General features: G+C 45.2%; 2 protein-coding genes across 3 annotated transcripts in view; both read right to left on the bottom strand.

Annotated features, from left to right (window-relative positions):
• Positions 1-3,398: 3,398 nt before the first annotated feature.
• Positions 3,399-17,668, bottom strand: part of ACBD7 (acyl-CoA binding domain containing 7) — a 49,872-nt gene continuing 35,602 nt past the window's right edge. For both annotated transcript variants that reach the window (XM_068235508.1, XM_068235509.1), the window contains exons 3-4: positions 3,971-4,033; positions 3,399-3,675 (exon numbers count right to left, since the gene is read on the bottom strand). In XM_068235508.1, the coding sequence (XP_068091609.1) occupies positions 3,602-3,675; positions 3,971-4,033 (137 nt within the window). In that variant the 3' untranslated portion in view covers positions 3,399-3,601. The remainder of the gene's footprint in view (positions 3,676-3,970; positions 4,034-17,668) is intronic.
• Positions 8,874-11,863, bottom strand: LOC137519589 (uncharacterized). The gene is made up of 2 exons (XM_068238566.1): positions 9,174-11,863; positions 8,874-8,974 (listed from the first exon to the last, which is right to left on the bottom strand). Exon 1 carries the CDS (start codon positions 11,861-11,863, stop codon positions 9,572-9,574), a length of 2,292 nt encoding a protein of 763 aa, XP_068094667.1. The 3' UTR covers positions 8,874-8,974; positions 9,174-9,571.

Genomic DNA, 17,668 nt, shown 5'->3' with positions numbered 1-17,668 from the left:
TTGGTGTGATTCAGACACTTCAGAAGACAAAAAAAAAAAAAAAAAAATCAGCAGGGCCGCCTGGCAATGTGTATTGTTTAAAAGGAAATAAATATGGCAGTCTCCATATTCTTCTCACTTCAGTTCCCCTTTAAGTAAATCCTTTTCAGGGAGTGTCTTTATAAAGAATAAAGACCATGCTGAGAATCCCCCATGAAGAGATGGACTAGACAAAGACCTGCCAGTTGAACCGGTTTTGTCAGATTTCTACTACCTACTGTAAGTGACAGCAACATAGGAGAAAAGTAATTTATGGCTCATTTTACTCTTAAAGAAATGTAGTTCGTATTTGTATATGTTTACATTTTATGATTTGCGAGACAGTGGTTCTTTAAATATGGAGCACAGGGTTGCTCTGGTAACAGCAGATTTCCAGGATACATGATTAGACAGATGTGGATTTACACCCCTGGAAACGAGCTCTTGTTTCCTAGGTAGAGGTCCCTCCACAGAGGCCTAGTCTAATGAGGCCTATATCCATGGCAACCCTGAGAAACTAGTGACAGTTCTACAGAGACTTGTGTACTGATGCCAGTACAATGTAAAACACAATTTGCTCACTCCAAATAAAAAAAGGTAGGAAAGTGCTTTAGCTGGGTGAGCAGGTGCCAGTCAGCCAATCAGTTGTACTGTCATACACCCTATGCCTGCCATACCAAATCTAGCAGGAATTACATAAATTAGCATTCAGGTGGGAGGCTTCGATTGGACGTAATCTTAGATTACATCTTTTACAGGGACACCCCGTGTAAGCACATCTACCACACGGTCCCCTCCCTAACCACTCACCTGTCAACCGCATCCTGGTAGCTGGAAAAAATAAATTTAAAAATCACAAAACAATGGTTTGCACGACAGCCGGGGGCCCCAGTCTCCGTGCGAACCAGTGCTTGTGATTTTAAATTTCTTTTTTTGCAGCTTCCAGGATGTGGTTGACAGGTGAGTGGTTAGGGAGGGGACCGTGTGGGACATGTGCCTACACAGGGCGTCCCTGTAAGCGATGTAATCTAAGATTACGTCCAACCGAAGCCTCCCACCTGAATGCTAATATATGCAATTCCTGCTAGATTTGGTATGGCAGGTAAAGGGTGTTTGACAGTACACCTGATTGGCTGACTGGCACCCGCTGACCAAATAAAAAAGGTAGGAAAGGGCTTTAGCTGGGAGTGAGCAAATTGTGTGTTTTGCAGTTAGCATTCAGTTCAGAGGCAGTGGTGTGGAATTCCCTGAGGGTGAGAGGTCCAGGGCCTGCCTGCACTTCCCTCTGTATCGCATGGTGGTTTGGGGGCCCCAGCCAGTGACAGAAACTGGGGCCCCCGGCTGTCGTGCGAACCAGGGTTTGTGATTTCCAGTAGAATGTGAAAGAAAACCTGAATAGGATATCACACACAGACCGGCTATACACACTTATGCCATTTTAAAAAGTTACATACACACGTCTGATATTGCTGAACGACTTGTCGTTCAAACCGGTCGTTTGGACAACAGTTTGGCATGCGTACAAACGATCATTAGACTGATAGCAGCAGTTTAACAGGAATATTAAGAAATAAATGGGAAAAAAAATTACTCAGTTTTTGGCCATTATAGTTTGAAATTAATACATGCTACCTTAATTAAAACCCATGTATTTTATTTGCCCATTTGTCCCGCTTATTACACTATTTAAATTATGTCCCTATCACAATGTAGGGCGCCGATATTTTATTTGGAAATAAAAGGTCCATTTTTCAATTTGCGTCCATCACTATTTACAAGCTCATCATTTTAAAAATTATATTAATATACTACAATTAAAAACAAAAACCAATAGTTAACTAAGAGTCTGAATTTTTTAAATATGCATGTCAAATGAGTAAACAGCTAATTTTAAATGTAAAAAAAATGTATTTATTAAAAAAATGGATGTGTGTAGTTGTACTATTTGGCCACAAGATGGCTACAGTGAAAATGTCCTGGAAGCGTGATCGCACGCTTCCAGGAAGAAGACAGACGGAGAATTTAAGGGTGCCAATTTAAGGGTAGAAACGGTCATGACAGTGATGTCACGACTAGGGATGATCAGCGAGATGCAAATATTTCCAAGTTCATGCAGAATTATGTGAACTTTTATGCAGCTTTAAAATGGACCAATCAAGTCCCACCCAGGTTTAAATTGTTTGGTCCATTTTCAAGCGGCATATATTTGCATAAAAAAAAAAAATTACCTAATCCTTCGGGTGGTGGAGGCAGCTAATTGCCCACAGTCCTATTTTATTGGTGAAGATAGGCATCGGTGGGTCAGTTAGGCCTAAGCATCTGGGAGGGGGGTGGGGGTTTGTTCAGGAGTTGTTAGGCATTGGAAGATGGAGTTCATTTCATTTAAGTTCATTTAAGAATAGAGTTGTGTTTACCACCAGAATTACCACTGGCCAATAATAGATTAGTAATTTTACCGATATTTAAAGAGAACCCGAGGTGGGTTTGAAGAATATTATCTGCATACAGATTCTGGATCTGCCTATACAGCCCAGCCTCTGTTGCTATCCCAAACCCCCCTAAGGTCCCCCTGCACTCTGCAATCCCTCATAAATCACAGCCACGCTGCTGACAAACAGCTTGTCAGAGCTGGCTGTGTTTATCTCTATCGTGTCAGTCTGCTGCTCTCCCCGCCTCCTGCAGAACTCCAGTCCCCGCCTGCATCCCTTCCCTCCCTGCTGATTGGAGGGAAGGGACAGGGGCAGGGACCGGAGCTATGCAGGAGGCGGGGGAGCAGCTGAGACTGACACTACAGATGTAAACACAGCCTCACAACACGGCTGTGATTTATGAGGGATTGCAGAGTGCAGGGGGACCTTAGTGGGGTTTGGGATAGTAACAGAGGCTGGGCTGTATAGGCAGATCCAGCCTCTGTATGCAGATAACATTCTTTAAACACACCTCAGGTTCTCTTTAACTAGTCTGTATCTAAGGTGTCCATATTTCTGGTGCCTCCTCCAAGTGTTCTGCAATGCATACAGTATCTTCACCTTAAAGTATACTTGAACTGAGGGGGAATAATGGTGGCTGCCATATTTCCTTTTAAACAAGGCCAGTTCCCTGGCAGTCCTGATCTTTGGCTGCAGTAGTGTTTGAATCACACCTGAAGCAAGCATGCCGCTAATCCAGTCAGAAATATCGGATCTGCATGCTTGATCAGGGTCTATGGCTAACAATGTTAGAAACAGACTCCGTGAAACAGTCCGGGCAATCTGCATTGTTTAAAAGGAAATAGGTCGGCCTCCGTATCCCTCTCACCTCAGGTGTCCTTTAACCACCTGAAACAAATGCCCAAACATTATCACATGCGCACATCACTGAAAAGAGATGAGTCAGCAATGATCATTTTATAAAAGTTTAATAATCTGACGCAGAAGGAGTGCAGACGATGAGGATTCCCTGTTACTGGGCACTGCTATGTTAGTTGTACCTGAAATACCACAGAGTCTACAGCTGGTGCAGTGTTATTAGAAGGAGTGCTTAGATCCATCAGTCACAAGTGTTATCTCCACAGCACAGAGCGCTAACAGGTCACATGATGTCATCACAGGCCATACTTTTCTATCATATCATGGGCTTTGGACACATAGGCACTCATCGCATCTTCCTTAGACATGCCTGAAAAACAAACATTTTTCTTTGTAAAGGCCGTGTAAGAGCGTGCCTGTACCACACGTCACTTGGCATAGGCCAGGGATGTCAAACCAGTCCTTGGAGGGCCGAGGTCCTCATTTTTGACACCGCTCAAATAAATTGATGGGTCTGAATCAGGAAAGGTGTGGTCCATCAGGTAGAACACATTCCTTGCTTTCTCGGTCCATCCTAAACACTGGCATGGATCTGGCCTGGAGTTTGACACCTGTGGCATAGGTGGTCATGTTTATCCACAGGGATGCATGCATCGCCCGCTTACCTTTTTTTAGGTTCCATGCTTCCCACTTGGCTTTGCCCTTCAGATCCAGCATGCCGGGGCAATCTGTAGAAGAAATGGAGAGAGGTTTTTAATTACACATGCCTCAAATTCCTAGCTCAGACTTCTTATATTGCATTACCCAAAAGCTTAGAGCATCCCACAGTTAAATATAGCTCCCAAGCCACATAGTAGTGATTGGTGGGGCCTAGAGACTGGCTGCATGCACCGCCCCTGCTGTGCCTTCTGACCAGTGGTAGGCGGAGCCTAGAGACTGGATGCACACACTGCCCCTGCTGTGCCTTCTGACCAGTGGTGGGCGGAGCCTAGAGACTGGCTGCGCACACTGCCCATGCTGTGCCTTTTGACCTGGACTTCAAGGGTCAGACTTTGGCTCTAGTATTTTGTATTGAATTTTATGAGGCTTTTGATCTGCCTACTGGGAATACCTGGGCTTTTTCTTCTTCCTCCTCCATTTGCATGTTATCCTGAACTGCTCATCCTCTATAATAAAACCCTTATGTTCCTGTGTGTGCCTGTCTGTGTAGCTGGGGCCATGCTTTTTTGGCTACTGCGCATGTGCGCAGCACGGACTCAGACAGGACGGGGCCAGTGAGCCGGGGCGGCGTGTGTGCGCGTGCACGATCAGCGGGTGCGCACGCATGCAACAGACCTAGAGCCCGTTTTTTAAATGGGCTTGGGTCAACTAGTAATTGTATAATTTGTATCAGATTTGTTCTTTTCTAGCTTTCTCCAGGGATACCTTCTATTTGTATGCAAAAAATGGTTTGTGTCTATATTTTTTGCACATTTTAAAGACCAGGAGGGGTAACCCTTCAGAGTCTGGTCTCCAAAAGGGAGAACTGCCTCAGGGAATCATCTGTTGAGCGATCCCTGTGTGCAGGGATAGAGCACCAAAACAGATTTAATAGTGTGCCGTGAATGGCCGCTAGTAGCCTACACAAAACAAAAACTGAAATCCCCAAAACACCGTTTTTCTGATATGTCCTGGAGATAATTGGATTCTTCTACATCAACAGTTCAAGTTAGATCTTAAAATGTGATCTCCTTAGGGTCATAGGACAGGGTAAAGGATCAATTCAGATAGTGCTCGTTTAGATATGTAACAAAACCCTGTAGCCTCACCAGGCTAAGCAGATCCTCAATGTATAAGTTTGTTATTGTGGAACAACAAGAACACATTATACTGAATGGCAGCAAGAGCGAGTCTGTGTGGGATCAAATTGTTACGCTTGGTGGTATATTCTCCACGGTCAGCACGTGGTGTATATCCTGACGTGAAGGAGGTACACACGCTAGCACAAGGAACCAGGATATCCCCAGTTTAGTGAAGGAGAGGACTGACTCCAACAGGAGATGTGGCGCACAGAGCAGGCGTAGATCCGAACAGCCACAAATAAACCTTTCACTATAGTGGCTCAGCGCAAGATAGCCCTGAGCGCAAAAACCAGAACTCAGAAGATCAGGACAGGTAACAGAGAACGCTTGCTGGACTAATCACTGCTGAAGTGACAGCAAGCGTCCATAACAAGACAGACTGGAATGAGGCAGTCAATGCGATTGCAGCGGTGGCGTGCCTCACAAGGACAGGATAGTCGGGAAATAGAGTCAAAGAAGGCAGACATAATGCACACAAATATCCAACAGGTATGATTTCCTAGCGTATTACGATTACAGCTATCAATGAAACTACAAACGACTGACTGACAAGAAACGCGAAAGAGCCGCCGCCATGAGTCAGCGGCAGGCGGCTCTTTCCACGCATGGCGTAGCAGAGCACGGAGAGGCAGCCGCCTCCACTCAAGTCTGAGGCGGCTGTCCCCGTGCAGGGCATGGCGGAGCGCGGAGAAACCGCCGCGTTGGACGCGGCGGTTAGTGTGCATGGCCCCATTGCAGAGGCACCGCAGAGCGGTGCTGGTGTGGCTGGGACACATAGTCCCTCTAGGTTTAGAGTGACGCGCACGCGCGCTCTCAGGCAGGGATTATATGACAGCCAGAAGTGAGTCAGCTGACCAGGCTGGTCAGCTGACACTGGCTTCACCTTTCATTGGTCCAGCACTATGGGAGGTGCTGGGCAGTCCTTATGTGTATATATACTGCAGGATGTTCAGTTGCTGGTTGTCTGGTGTTGCGATCACAACGTGGGAGCACGCAGACCCTTAGTCAGATCCTTAAGTGTGCCGGGACCAGCTGGAGCTGTAATCCTACACTTAGCTAGATTCTGTTGATAGCTTAAAGTACTAGTTTGATTGTGATTATCTGTTATGACCCTTTGCCTGCCTGACTATCCTCCTGAACTCTGACCTTGTACCTTGCCACTCTGATACTCTGTTGCCGAACCCCGGCTCGTCCTTAGACTCTGCTCTGCCTCCTGATCTTGTACCTCAATATTTCTGATACCTTGTTGCCGAACCCTGCCTGTACCTAGACTCCGCCTCTGCCTTCTGAATCTGTACTTTATCTGTCCGTGTGGTTACGACCTGGCTCGTCCGACCTCGAGAACCGACCTTACGATTGGAGGCGGTCCCCGTCCTGTTAAGTGACACTTCCTCCAGAGTGTCACTTTCAGACAATCCTTCCGACTCTCAGTCTGACTCCTTCCGCCTTGGAGAGTTCAGGTCTTCGGAAGGAATCCGTGCAGTACTCCTCACTGCACTGAGGCCTAGTCCTCCTAGTGTTACTGTTACACCAAACACTACTCTCTACTCAGGTGAACAGAGGTTAGCTGGTATATCGGATTCATACCTCTCAACATTTCAAAATTAGAAATCGGGACACAGGCCACACCCCTAACCACACCCCCAAGTCACGCCTACCATAAAGTTTTTTGAAGATTTTTTTTTTTTTTTTAATATTGATGCCCATATATTTTTTGCACATAATAAGAGACAGCTTTTCACCAGTAACTGCACATAATGACAAACAGCCAGATGGGCCCAGTATATGTAGCCAGGGATGTATATGGGCCCAGTATATGTAGCCAGGGATGTATATGGGCCCAGTATATGTAGCCAGGGATGTATATGGGCCCAGTATATGTAGCCAGGGATGTATATGGGCCCAGTATATGTAGCCAGGGATGTATATGGGCCCAGTATATGTAGCCAGGGATGTATATGGGCCCAGTATATGTAGCCAGGGATGTATATGGGCCCAGTATATGTAGCCAGGGATGTATATGGGCCCAGTATATGTAGCCAGGGATGTATATGGGCCCAGTATATGTAGCCAGGGATGTATATGGGCCCAGTATATGTAGCCAGGGATGTATATGGGCCCAGTATATGTAGCCAGGGATGTATATGGGCCCAGTATATGTAGCCAGGGATGTATATGGGCCCAGTATATGTAGCCAGGGATGTATGTGTCCCCAGTATATGTAGCCAGGGATGTATGTATGTGTCCCCAGTATATGTAGCCAGGGATGTATGTATGTGTCCCCAGTATATGTAGCCAGGGGGTATATGTCCCCAGTATATGTAGCCAGGGTGTATATGGGCCCAGTATATGTAGCCAGGGTGTATATGGGCCCAGTATATGTAGCCAGGGTGTATATGTAGCCAGGGATGTATGTGTCCCCAGTATATGTAGCCAGGGTGTATATGGGCCCAGTATATGTAGCCAGGGTGTATATGTAGGCAGGTGTCTCCCCCCCCCCCTTCCCCAGGAGGGGAGCAGCGCAGAGAAGAGGGAGAGCGGTGAAGAAGGGGGCCATCTCCCCCCCTTCGCTCACCTTAGGGTCCTCTCCCTCCCTCGCTGTCTCCTCCGATCTGTGTGTGCGGTGGCTGGCAGAGGGGCGGAACTTACCTTCCGTGTCTCCTCCGTCTCGTCGCCGGCGCAGGATGAGTTGCCACTACTCTGGTCTGATGCAGACCAGAGCAGCGGCTGCGGCACCAGAACTTCCGGCCGGCACATGGAGCGACACGGAAGGTAAGTCCCGCCTGCTGCCAAACGCTCCCGCACACACAGATCCTGATCGGAGGAGACAGCGAGGGAGGCAGAGCACCTAAGGTGAGAGAAGGGGGGGGGGGATGGCCCCCTTCTCCGCCGCTGCCCACCGCTCTTCCTCCACTGCGCTGCTCTCCTCCTGCTACAGGCGGCTGTCAATACCGACAGCCGCCCGGGACTTGGGGGGCTCTTACCGGGATAGCGGGAGAGCCCCCCAAAATCGGGAGAATCCCGACGAAAACGGGACGGTTGGGGACTATGCGGATTATCGGTGATACTGCAGATCACTTATAATCTGGTATAGATCTGTATTCCCAGTGATACTGCAGATCACCGGTAATCAGATCCTCTCTGTGCTTCACCGATCGTTACACTGACATATGTATATATCGGCGATAAACCGATATATGACATAAGCAAGGAACACTAAGAACTGGAGCAGGACTAGGAAGGATTCGCTACTTCTATGCAGAAGTGAGCACAATCCACGCAAGGTAACAGGAACAGGACTGAACTAGCTAAGCACGGGTGATCACGATACGCGCAACCTACCAAAACATGCTGGAAACTGACTGACTGAACACAGGATATAAACAGTTCGAGTACGTATATTTTAGCAACACTGATATGTCAACGTAGCACCAATACAAGGAAAATAACAAACACGCTAGCATGCGTATATATTGGCGATGAACCAATATATGATGCAAGACTAGCAAAGTAACAATTACTGATAAACAGAACAGAACTAGGACTCACTGGGCCATATGCAATTCACTTTTTCACCTAAGTTTTCTCCTGGGAGATAATTTTTCATCTTCAATTTCAAAAAGTTTTCCAGCACTTTTTCAGCAAAAAAGTACCAAAAAGTAGGTGAAAACCAATGTTAGTTACCTGGTAACATCCTTTTTAGTAACCTCCAGGACAGGTCCACCACGAGAACGACAGGCTCCTCCCAGGAACAGGAAACGTCCAGATAGAGCACTCTATAAAACTTTGTCCAACCCCTTGATCCTCAGTCAATTTCAAGTACTGTTCCTAAACAAAAAAGGGGTTTTAATATTCATACTGCATATACATATACTATCACATCATCATATATACATATAATTGATATCGGGTGGGTTACGGACCTGTCCTGGAGGTTACTAAAAAGGATGTTACCAGGTAACTAACATTGGTTTTTCCTTTAACCTCCAGGACAGGTCCACCACGAGAAGATGAGCAAGAATCTTACCAATTTAGGGTGGGCTGACTGCCTGCAGAACTTTCTTTCCAAATGATTGCTGTCTTGCAGACATCAGATCTATTCTGTAGTGTCTAGAGAAGGTGCTTAAACTTGACCATGTGGCTGCCCTGCAGATCTCTTCTGGCGTAGCACCCGCTCTGTAAGCCCATGAGGTGGCAGCTGCCCTAGCTGAATGGGCTCTGATTGTATCTACTACCGTATTCCCTGTAATCCTATAGGCTTCCTCTATACATAATTTTATCCATCTAGCTATAGATCTCTTTGACATTTTACTACCTCTTGTAGCTCCTGACGTGTTAATTAGCAAAGCTCTAGAGTTTCTAAATTCTGCTACCCTCTCTAAATAACACATAAGGCATCTTCTTACATCCAATGTTTGTTCCTCTTTAAATGATGGTAGCACAATGTCCTGGGATCTGTGAAATTTTGTAGTAACTTTTCGGGAGAAATTCATCACATGTCTTCAGTATCACTTCATCTCTAAGTATTATACAAAACGGTTCATCACAACATAGGGCTTCTAATTCGCTTACCCGTCTAGCCGATGTAATAGCTATAAGAAATACTGTCTTCATTGTCAATAGTCTGAAGGAAATATCTGCTATGGGCTCAAAGGGTTCTTTCTTTAATACCTTTAAAACTAAGGATAAATCCCAACTGTGAACTTTTTTCTTTAACATAGGTTTCTTTCTCTCCACTGACTTAAAAAATTGGATGATAAGGGGGTCCCTTGCTAACCTCTCATCCATAAAGGTAGATATTGCTGCTACCTGTACCTTTAAAGTACTTAACGAAATATTCTTTTCTACCCAGTCCTGTAGAAACTCTAAAATGGTTGGCACTAAATCACCCTTGAACCCTGACTCTTCCTGCCACATATTAAAGGTTTTCCAATATTTGAGGTAAATTTTCCTTGTAACTTTCTTCCTACAATCCAATAGAGTACTAATAACCCTTTCTGATACTCCTTTTTTCCTTAAAGGGGACCTCTCAAAAGCCAGGCTGACAGGCTTAGATTTGGAATAGAGCTTCCAGTTCTTCTTGATCCCTGAGCTAGTACTTCCTTGTCCGGAATCCTTATTGGACCCTCCAGCCTCATCTTTAGTAGTAGTGGATACCAACTTCTTGCTGGCCAATCCGGGACTACCATAATTACTACTGTCTTGGTCCTTGATAACTTGTGTAATACTCGTGGCACTAGCTGTATTGGTGGAAATGCGTACCCCTTGTCGAATATCCAGTTCTGACTTAGCGCATCTACCGCTTCGGCTCCTTCGCTTGGATTCAGGGAGTAGAATCTTCTGCATTTTGTGTTTTGCTTGGTTGCGAACATATCTACTCGTGGTCGACCCCACTGTGTGGTCAATCTTCTGAACATCTTGTCTGATATTTCCATCTCTGTATTTGACATTTTTTGTCTGCTCAGAAAATCTGCTATCGTGTTTAATGATCCCTTCAGATGTATTGCTGATAATGATAGAAAATTCTTTTCCGCTATTGTTAATATGTTCATGGCCAGTTCCATCAGCTTCGTTGACTTTGTACCCCCTTGCCGATTCAGATATGCTACCGCTGTGGTGTTGTCTGACCTGACCTGAACATGATGACCCATCAGTGTCTGTACACTGTTCTAGTGCTTTCTGTATAGCTGCTAGCTCCCTGTAATTGGATGACTGCATCCTCACACACTTTGGCCACTGCCCCTGTAACATTCTTCCCTGCAGATGTGCACCCCAACCTATAAGACTTGCATCGGTCGTGATAATCTTCCCTGTTGGTATGATCCACATCCTGCCTTCGGTGAGTATCTTCTCCGATAACCACCACTCCAGGGACTTCAGTACGTCTGGTGGACATATGACCTGTGTCTCTAGATTGTCCTGTGTCTTGTTCCAAACTCTTAGCATCCAATTTTGTAAGTGTCTTGTATGCATCATTGCCCACTGTATAGCTGGAGCAGTTGATGTCAGGAATCCCAAAACTTTCATTACTTGTCTTATCGTCATTACTGGCTTTGTTATTAATTCCTGTATCATAGCTTTTAACTTCCCTATCTTTTCGACTGGCAAATACATTCTCTCTGTCTCTGAATCTATAATGACTCCCAGAAACTGGATCTTTGATGTTGGTTGAAGGACTGATTTGTCCCAGTTTACTATCCATCCGAGGGTTTGTAATTGTTCTAACACCCTTTCTGTATTTTCTTTTGATTTCTGATATGATTCTGCCACTACCAGGAGATCGTCTAGGTACGGGATTACAAGAATCCCTTCCATGTGGAAAAACTTTGTCACCTCCGCCATTACCTTTGAGAATATCCTCGGTGCCGATGATATCCCGAAAGGTAGAACTCTGAATTGAAAATGCTGAATCATTCTTTTTTCTTTTATTGCAAATCTGAGGAACTTTTGAGATGATCCCCTTATTGGAATGTGCCAATAAGCGTCCCTCAGATCTATATTTGTCATTATACAATTTTGGGTTAACAAGGTTCGCACAGAGTAAATTGATTCCATCCTGAATCTCTGATAAGATACGAAGGGGTTCAGGGCCTTTAGGTTTAGAATCAGTCTGAATTTCCCCGTCGGCTTTCTTACTAAAAATACCGTTGAATAAAATCCCTGAATGTTCGAGATTTGATTTTCGGGAACCGGAATGACCACGTTTTCGTCTAACATTGATTTTACTATGCTTTTTAACGCTAGCTTTTTCTCCTTTTCTTTTGGAAGGGACGTGGAAATAAATCTCTTTGGAGGGAAGGATTGAAACTGAATCTTGTACCCCTGACTTATGAGATTGAGGATGAAATCGCTTTTGGAAATTTTTGTCCATTGGGAATAGAATCCCGACAGACGCCCCCCAACTTTTTCTCTGGCGTCATTTCTTTTCTTGTCCCTCCTGTTTCCGAAAAAGAAAACTCCTTTTCGTCCCCTCTCTGTTAATGGCCCAAGGTCTTCTCCTCTGCTGAGGCTTATCCTTGTTGTCTTGTCTATTTCGCCTAAAGAATCTTTTATTCTGTATAAACTTTTTCTTTTTTGGGAATCCCTTCTTTCTATCAGAAGTTCTTTCTAATATTTGGTCTAACTGCTCTCCAAATAGTAATTCTCCATTGAAGGAGATATTGCAAACTCTGGCTTTTGAGGCCTGACTACCTTCCCAATTCTTTATCCACAGATTCCTCCTTGCTGTGTTAATTAATGCCGAGGTTCTGGCATTTACTCTGATATTCTCAGCTGCTGCATCAGTTATATAATCAGTGGCCTTAGAGACCACTTCTAATGATTCCAAAATCTCCTCCTTAGAGGCTCCCTTTTCAACTTTCTCCTCTACTTTCTTAACCCATAGGGATAGAACTCTTGCTACACAAGTTGTGGCAGCAGCAGGTCTAAAATTTGCTCCTGCTGCTGTCCAGGCTTTCTTAAGAGCGAATTCTACCTTTTTATCCTGCGGATCTTTTAGATAGCCTAGATCTTCAAAGGCCAATTCGTTGTCTTTATTAACCTGAGAAAATGCCGCATCTAACCTGGGAGATCTATCCCAAGTTTTGACATCTTCCTCTGTAAATGGAAATCTTTTCATAAAACCCTTTGACATGAACAATTTCCTATCAGGGTATTTCCACTGGCTTAATATGGTATTCTTTGTGGATCTGTGTATAGGGAAGGTTAATGATTCTTTTGGTTCCATTCCTTGATATAACTTATCATGCATAGATATTTCCTCCGATTTTTTGGATTCAATGTTTAAGGTTTTGTTAATCGCCATTATCAGCTGCTCTGTCTCATCAGCTGGAAATCTAAATCTAGAGATTTTCTTAACCTCAGATTGGCTGTCCCAACTTTTAGCGGAGGAGTCTGACTCATCATCATTATCTTCCTCCTCCCCCTCCATGTCTTCCTCTTCAGAGGAAGATACTATATTTCTCTTTGTACTTTTACTTTTATGTTTTACAGGCTGAGATTCTGTATTAGGTGTTTCTGTGGCCGGTATATCTGTACTTGTACCCGGGTTTACTGACTCTGCTGCTGGGGGAATAGCGGAAGCAAACACCTCCTTTAGAGATTTAATGGTGTCTGCCATTTCCTTCTTTACGGCTGTCATTAACTCTTCCTTCAACCCCCCTGATTGCTCCTGTATAAGTTTCATTAAACAAGGTTGACAAAACTGCTTATTGTAGTTATGGGCCATTTTTGCATCACAGAGCGGGCACCGCCTCCTTGGCTTTGTTGGCTCAGTAGGCTCCGGGCCCTAAAATAACAACACAAAAACACAATGTCATTCCTCTGATTTTGATTTAAAGGAATATCACCCGGTGAAAAATGAAGAGTGACAGTAACCCTGACCGAGGAGAGCAGGAATGAAGAGCCATTTATACATATAAATGCATCCGCTACATATATATATATATATATCTATATAACTCTACTCCCCCATAGTATCAAACAATTGCCCAAGCTATAATATTCATATATATATATATATAGCCCTCTGGCCAAAGTGGAATAAAAAACCTCCATATATGTATGTCCGCAACAATTTAAGTATAACAGACCTCAGATCAGACGTAAAACAGGCTATTAAATGCACACTATAAGCCTCTGATCTTATCCCAGACCTCCGTACAGACGCGGCCTATAGATACAGGTTACTATAACAAACCTCAGATCAGACGCTAAGCAGGCTATTAAATGCAAACTGTAAGTCTGTAAACTTATATCAGACCTCCATACAGACGCGGCCTAGGCGTATAGCTCATACCGTAAAGGTCACCAAGCCTCCGCCAAGCTTACCTTTCCTGGTTCCTGCTTAGCGTCCATCCCGCTCCGTTCCGAACACAAACTGGCAAACCATGCGGGCTTCCGGCGTCTCTTCACCCACGCGACCGGAAGTGACATCACGTAAGGGCGGAAGTACGTCATACGTACTCCGCAACTGAGGGCAATCAGCTGCCTTCCCTCCGGAGGCCCGCATGATCCTCCTGTCACTTCCGGCGCGCCACTAGCCTCCGCCAAAGGGGAATCATGGACGCCGCACGTGTCCTCCGGATCCGCCGCAACTCGGGCAGCCAGGACAGCCATGGGGAAGGTAACTCCACTCTCTCTTCCCCCTCCGGACCGCAAAACCTCTCCAGGCAGGTCCACCCATAGCCGCCAACCAAGTCCCAAACTCTCCTGGTCTGACGGACCGGCGAGCGACCAGAGCACTCCTTGTTCCTGAAACAGGAAACGTCAACTGAGGATCAAGGGGTTGGACAAAGTTTTATAGAGTGCTCTATCTGGACGTTTCCTGTTCCTGGGAGGAGCCTGTCGTTCTCGTGGTGGACCTGTCCTGGAGGTTAAAGGAAAAAAAAAGTTAGATAAAAATTGAGTATTTTCTTGCTTTCTGGTGGCTAAAAAAGCATTTTATTGACAAGTTTAAAAATATCACCTAGGAGAAAACTCAGGTGAAAAAAGTGAATTGCATATGGCCCACTGACTCCTACGCAGGAGATCAGTGCAGTCCACATGAATTAACATTAGAACTATGAACACAGTCTGGGGCCAGAGCAGCAGCAGCAGCAGCAGCAGCAAGACAGGCTTATGCTGAAGCTATGATAGCCCGAGGAGCCCTGCAGGAAGCAGATCTTTATACTAAGGTAATCCAATGGGAGCAGACATGCAGATTCCCACACAGGTGAATGGTAATTATTCAATCCTGAGCTGGCCAGCACTGCAGAGCCACTGCAGATGGAATCAGCAACTAGTTTGAGTGCAAACCAAACTATGTAAACAAATGCATGTAATGACATCAAAAACTGCAGCCAGCAGTATAAGCTGCAGACGTGATCATAACACAAATCGTACAACATTCTAATGTCAAGTGTGACCCACACAAACTCGTCCGACAAATTTTTTTTTATATATATATAGATATATACCAGAGTCACCTTAAAAAGCTGGCCAGACTCACCCATAGCCTGTCCTAGATAAAGTTCCAATATAAAAAGTAGAAGTCAATGTAAGCTCCTGGTACGCATTGGTATCCCCTTAGCGGAGTGCTTCCTGTTATAGGTATCAGAATCTAGGACTACTAGTGCTCCACCCTTGTCCGTATTCCGTATAACTATGGTCTAGTCCATCAGACTAGACTAGCCTGTCCCTCACCAGATGACAAGTTAGAAGCATTGCTTAAATTATTTTGAAGCCTAGTTAAATCACGCTCCACCAAACCTTGGAACATGTCTAAGGGTGGGGTGCGGACCTTGAGTGTACAACATAGTAGTCCAGATTTGTGACCTCTCCATCCGATTTCATACTCTCTAACCTGGCCATTTGTTTTAGAAGTTAACTGCTGCAATATTATCAAAGTATGGACTTAACTTTAAAATGTCTGGGGCTGCCGTAAGTCTGGAGACAGTCACCACCCACAGAAAAAGGTTTCTTTAAAGGGACTCCGAGCAGTGCAAAAACTATGGAAAGATGCATATCATTTTAAAGCTCTCTTTCTCCTCTGTCCAATGATATATAAACCGCCACCCTACGCCTTTTAGTTTTCGCTATTTTCGCTATTGAAATTGCCGCGGCTGCGATTTTGATCGCGAAAATAGAGAAAACTAAAAAGGCGTAGGGCGACGATTTAGGGGGTCGTCGGAAAGAGGAAAAAGAGAGCTTTAAAATGATATCCATCTTTCCATAGTTACATTGTATTACACAGGGCGACTTTTTCTCAAAGTCAGCAGCTCCATTCAGCAGAAAAAGTCGCCCTGTGTAATACAATGTAACTATGGAAAGATAGATATCATTTTAAAGTTCTCTTTCTGACGACCCCTAAATCGTCGCCCTACGCCTTTTAGTTTTCTCTATTTTCGCGATCAAAATCGCAGCCGCGGCAATTTCAATCGCGAAAATAGCGAAAACTAAAAGGCGTAGGGTGGCGGTTTATATATCATTGGAAAGAGGTGAACGAGAGCTTTAAAATGATATGCATCTTTCCATAGTTTCTGCACTGCTCGGAGTCCCTTTAAAGGATGTTCCTAATTTAACATCCAATAACATTTGGAAGACATCAAAAGGGCGGGTTGGGACGAGACAAGAACCTGGGTGAGCTGCAATTGCTCTTCTGGAGATGCTGTAGCTCCACCCCAGGCAAGTTGACAACAGTTCTGATCTAGCTCAAGACCTGTAACTCTAGATCTCTGGTGCTGGATTCCAGTCTTCCTCTCTCTACCTAACCATTCAATTGTAGTATTAGGTCAGGGATGCGCAGCCTTCTACCTGTATTTGTTTTCACAATTTTGTAACTACCAGGCTAGCAGCTCCCATAGTGCTTTCCTGTTTGCATGGTAAGTATTATGCATATGTTTTGCATCTGTTTAATTGCTGAGTGTGTATTTGAGCTATATAAGTGGTGCACATGAGGTGAGAAGTCATTCAAATGCAGCCCATGTGGTGAGCGCTGGCTTTATTCTCTGCAGTACATATTGAAAGTTACACATTTTTGCTCAGCTGCTGCCAGGGTAAGGACATATGATTTTAACTTAGGTTAAATAGTGTAGGACATCTGCTTCGGAGAATAACCTCAACGTTGGTGCAGTAGTAGTAGTAGTAGTAGTAGATTGTATTTTGCATGTAAACTATAATGAAAGCTAAACTTTACCCATAAACCAGTATTGCATTGTTTGGATGCGGGAGTGCAATTTTAGTCCAGGAGGTGCGGTGTACACCACAGCGATTAACCATTCAATTTTAGTATCAGGTCAGGGATGCGCAGCCTTCTACCTGTATTTGTTTTCATAGTCCCAGTATGGGTAGTATAGTGGCCCAGTATGGGTAGTATAGTGCCCCAGTATGGGTAGTATAGTGCCCCAGTATGGGTAGTATAGTGGCCCAGTATGGGTAGTATAGTGGCCCAGTATGGGTAGTATAGTGGCCCAGTATGGGTAGTATAGTGGCCCAGTATGGGTAGGCAGTGCCCCAGTATAGCAGTCCCCCCGCTGCTGTTACCTTAGCCAGTGGAGTGTTGTGTGAGCCAGCCCTGTGCCCCAAGCTTGGGGTGACCCATACTTCATTCCTTTCCCGTGCAGTGCCCCCAAGTTAATGTGCAGTAGCAGAACGCAATGGACGTTAAGGTAAGTGCCTGTTTTTAACTTTGGGAGGTGGGTGCGGATGGCCCTCCCCGGCGCTGGCCACGCTTGGGGGGGGGGGGGTTGTCTGCGCCACCCAGCCTCCCCCTCCGGGGTGTTGCTGTGGTCCCTAGGCAGTGAGAGAGCCTGGGGCCCGCAGCCCCCCGGTTGTATGGGGGCATTGGGAAGCCTCCCCGTAGTGCTATGTAGCATGAACTAATTCCCGCAGGGCAACCGCTTCGCGGTATTAGTTTTTGACTCTGCAAAGTTTGGAATGCGAAAGCAAATGCATTTTTGCATGAGCAATGCCTCATGCTAAGCCAATTTAGCCAGATTTGCACAGCCAGACTTGTAAGGGTTAAGCTTGGTGTTGAGCACACAT

This window comes from Hyperolius riggenbachi, chromosome 5, assembly GCF_040937935.1.
Source record: "Hyperolius riggenbachi isolate aHypRig1 chromosome 5, aHypRig1.pri, whole genome shotgun sequence".
NCBI lineage: Eukaryota > Metazoa > Chordata > Amphibia > Anura > Hyperoliidae > Hyperolius > Hyperolius riggenbachi.
This window is presented reverse-complemented; position numbering and strand designations above follow the sequence as displayed.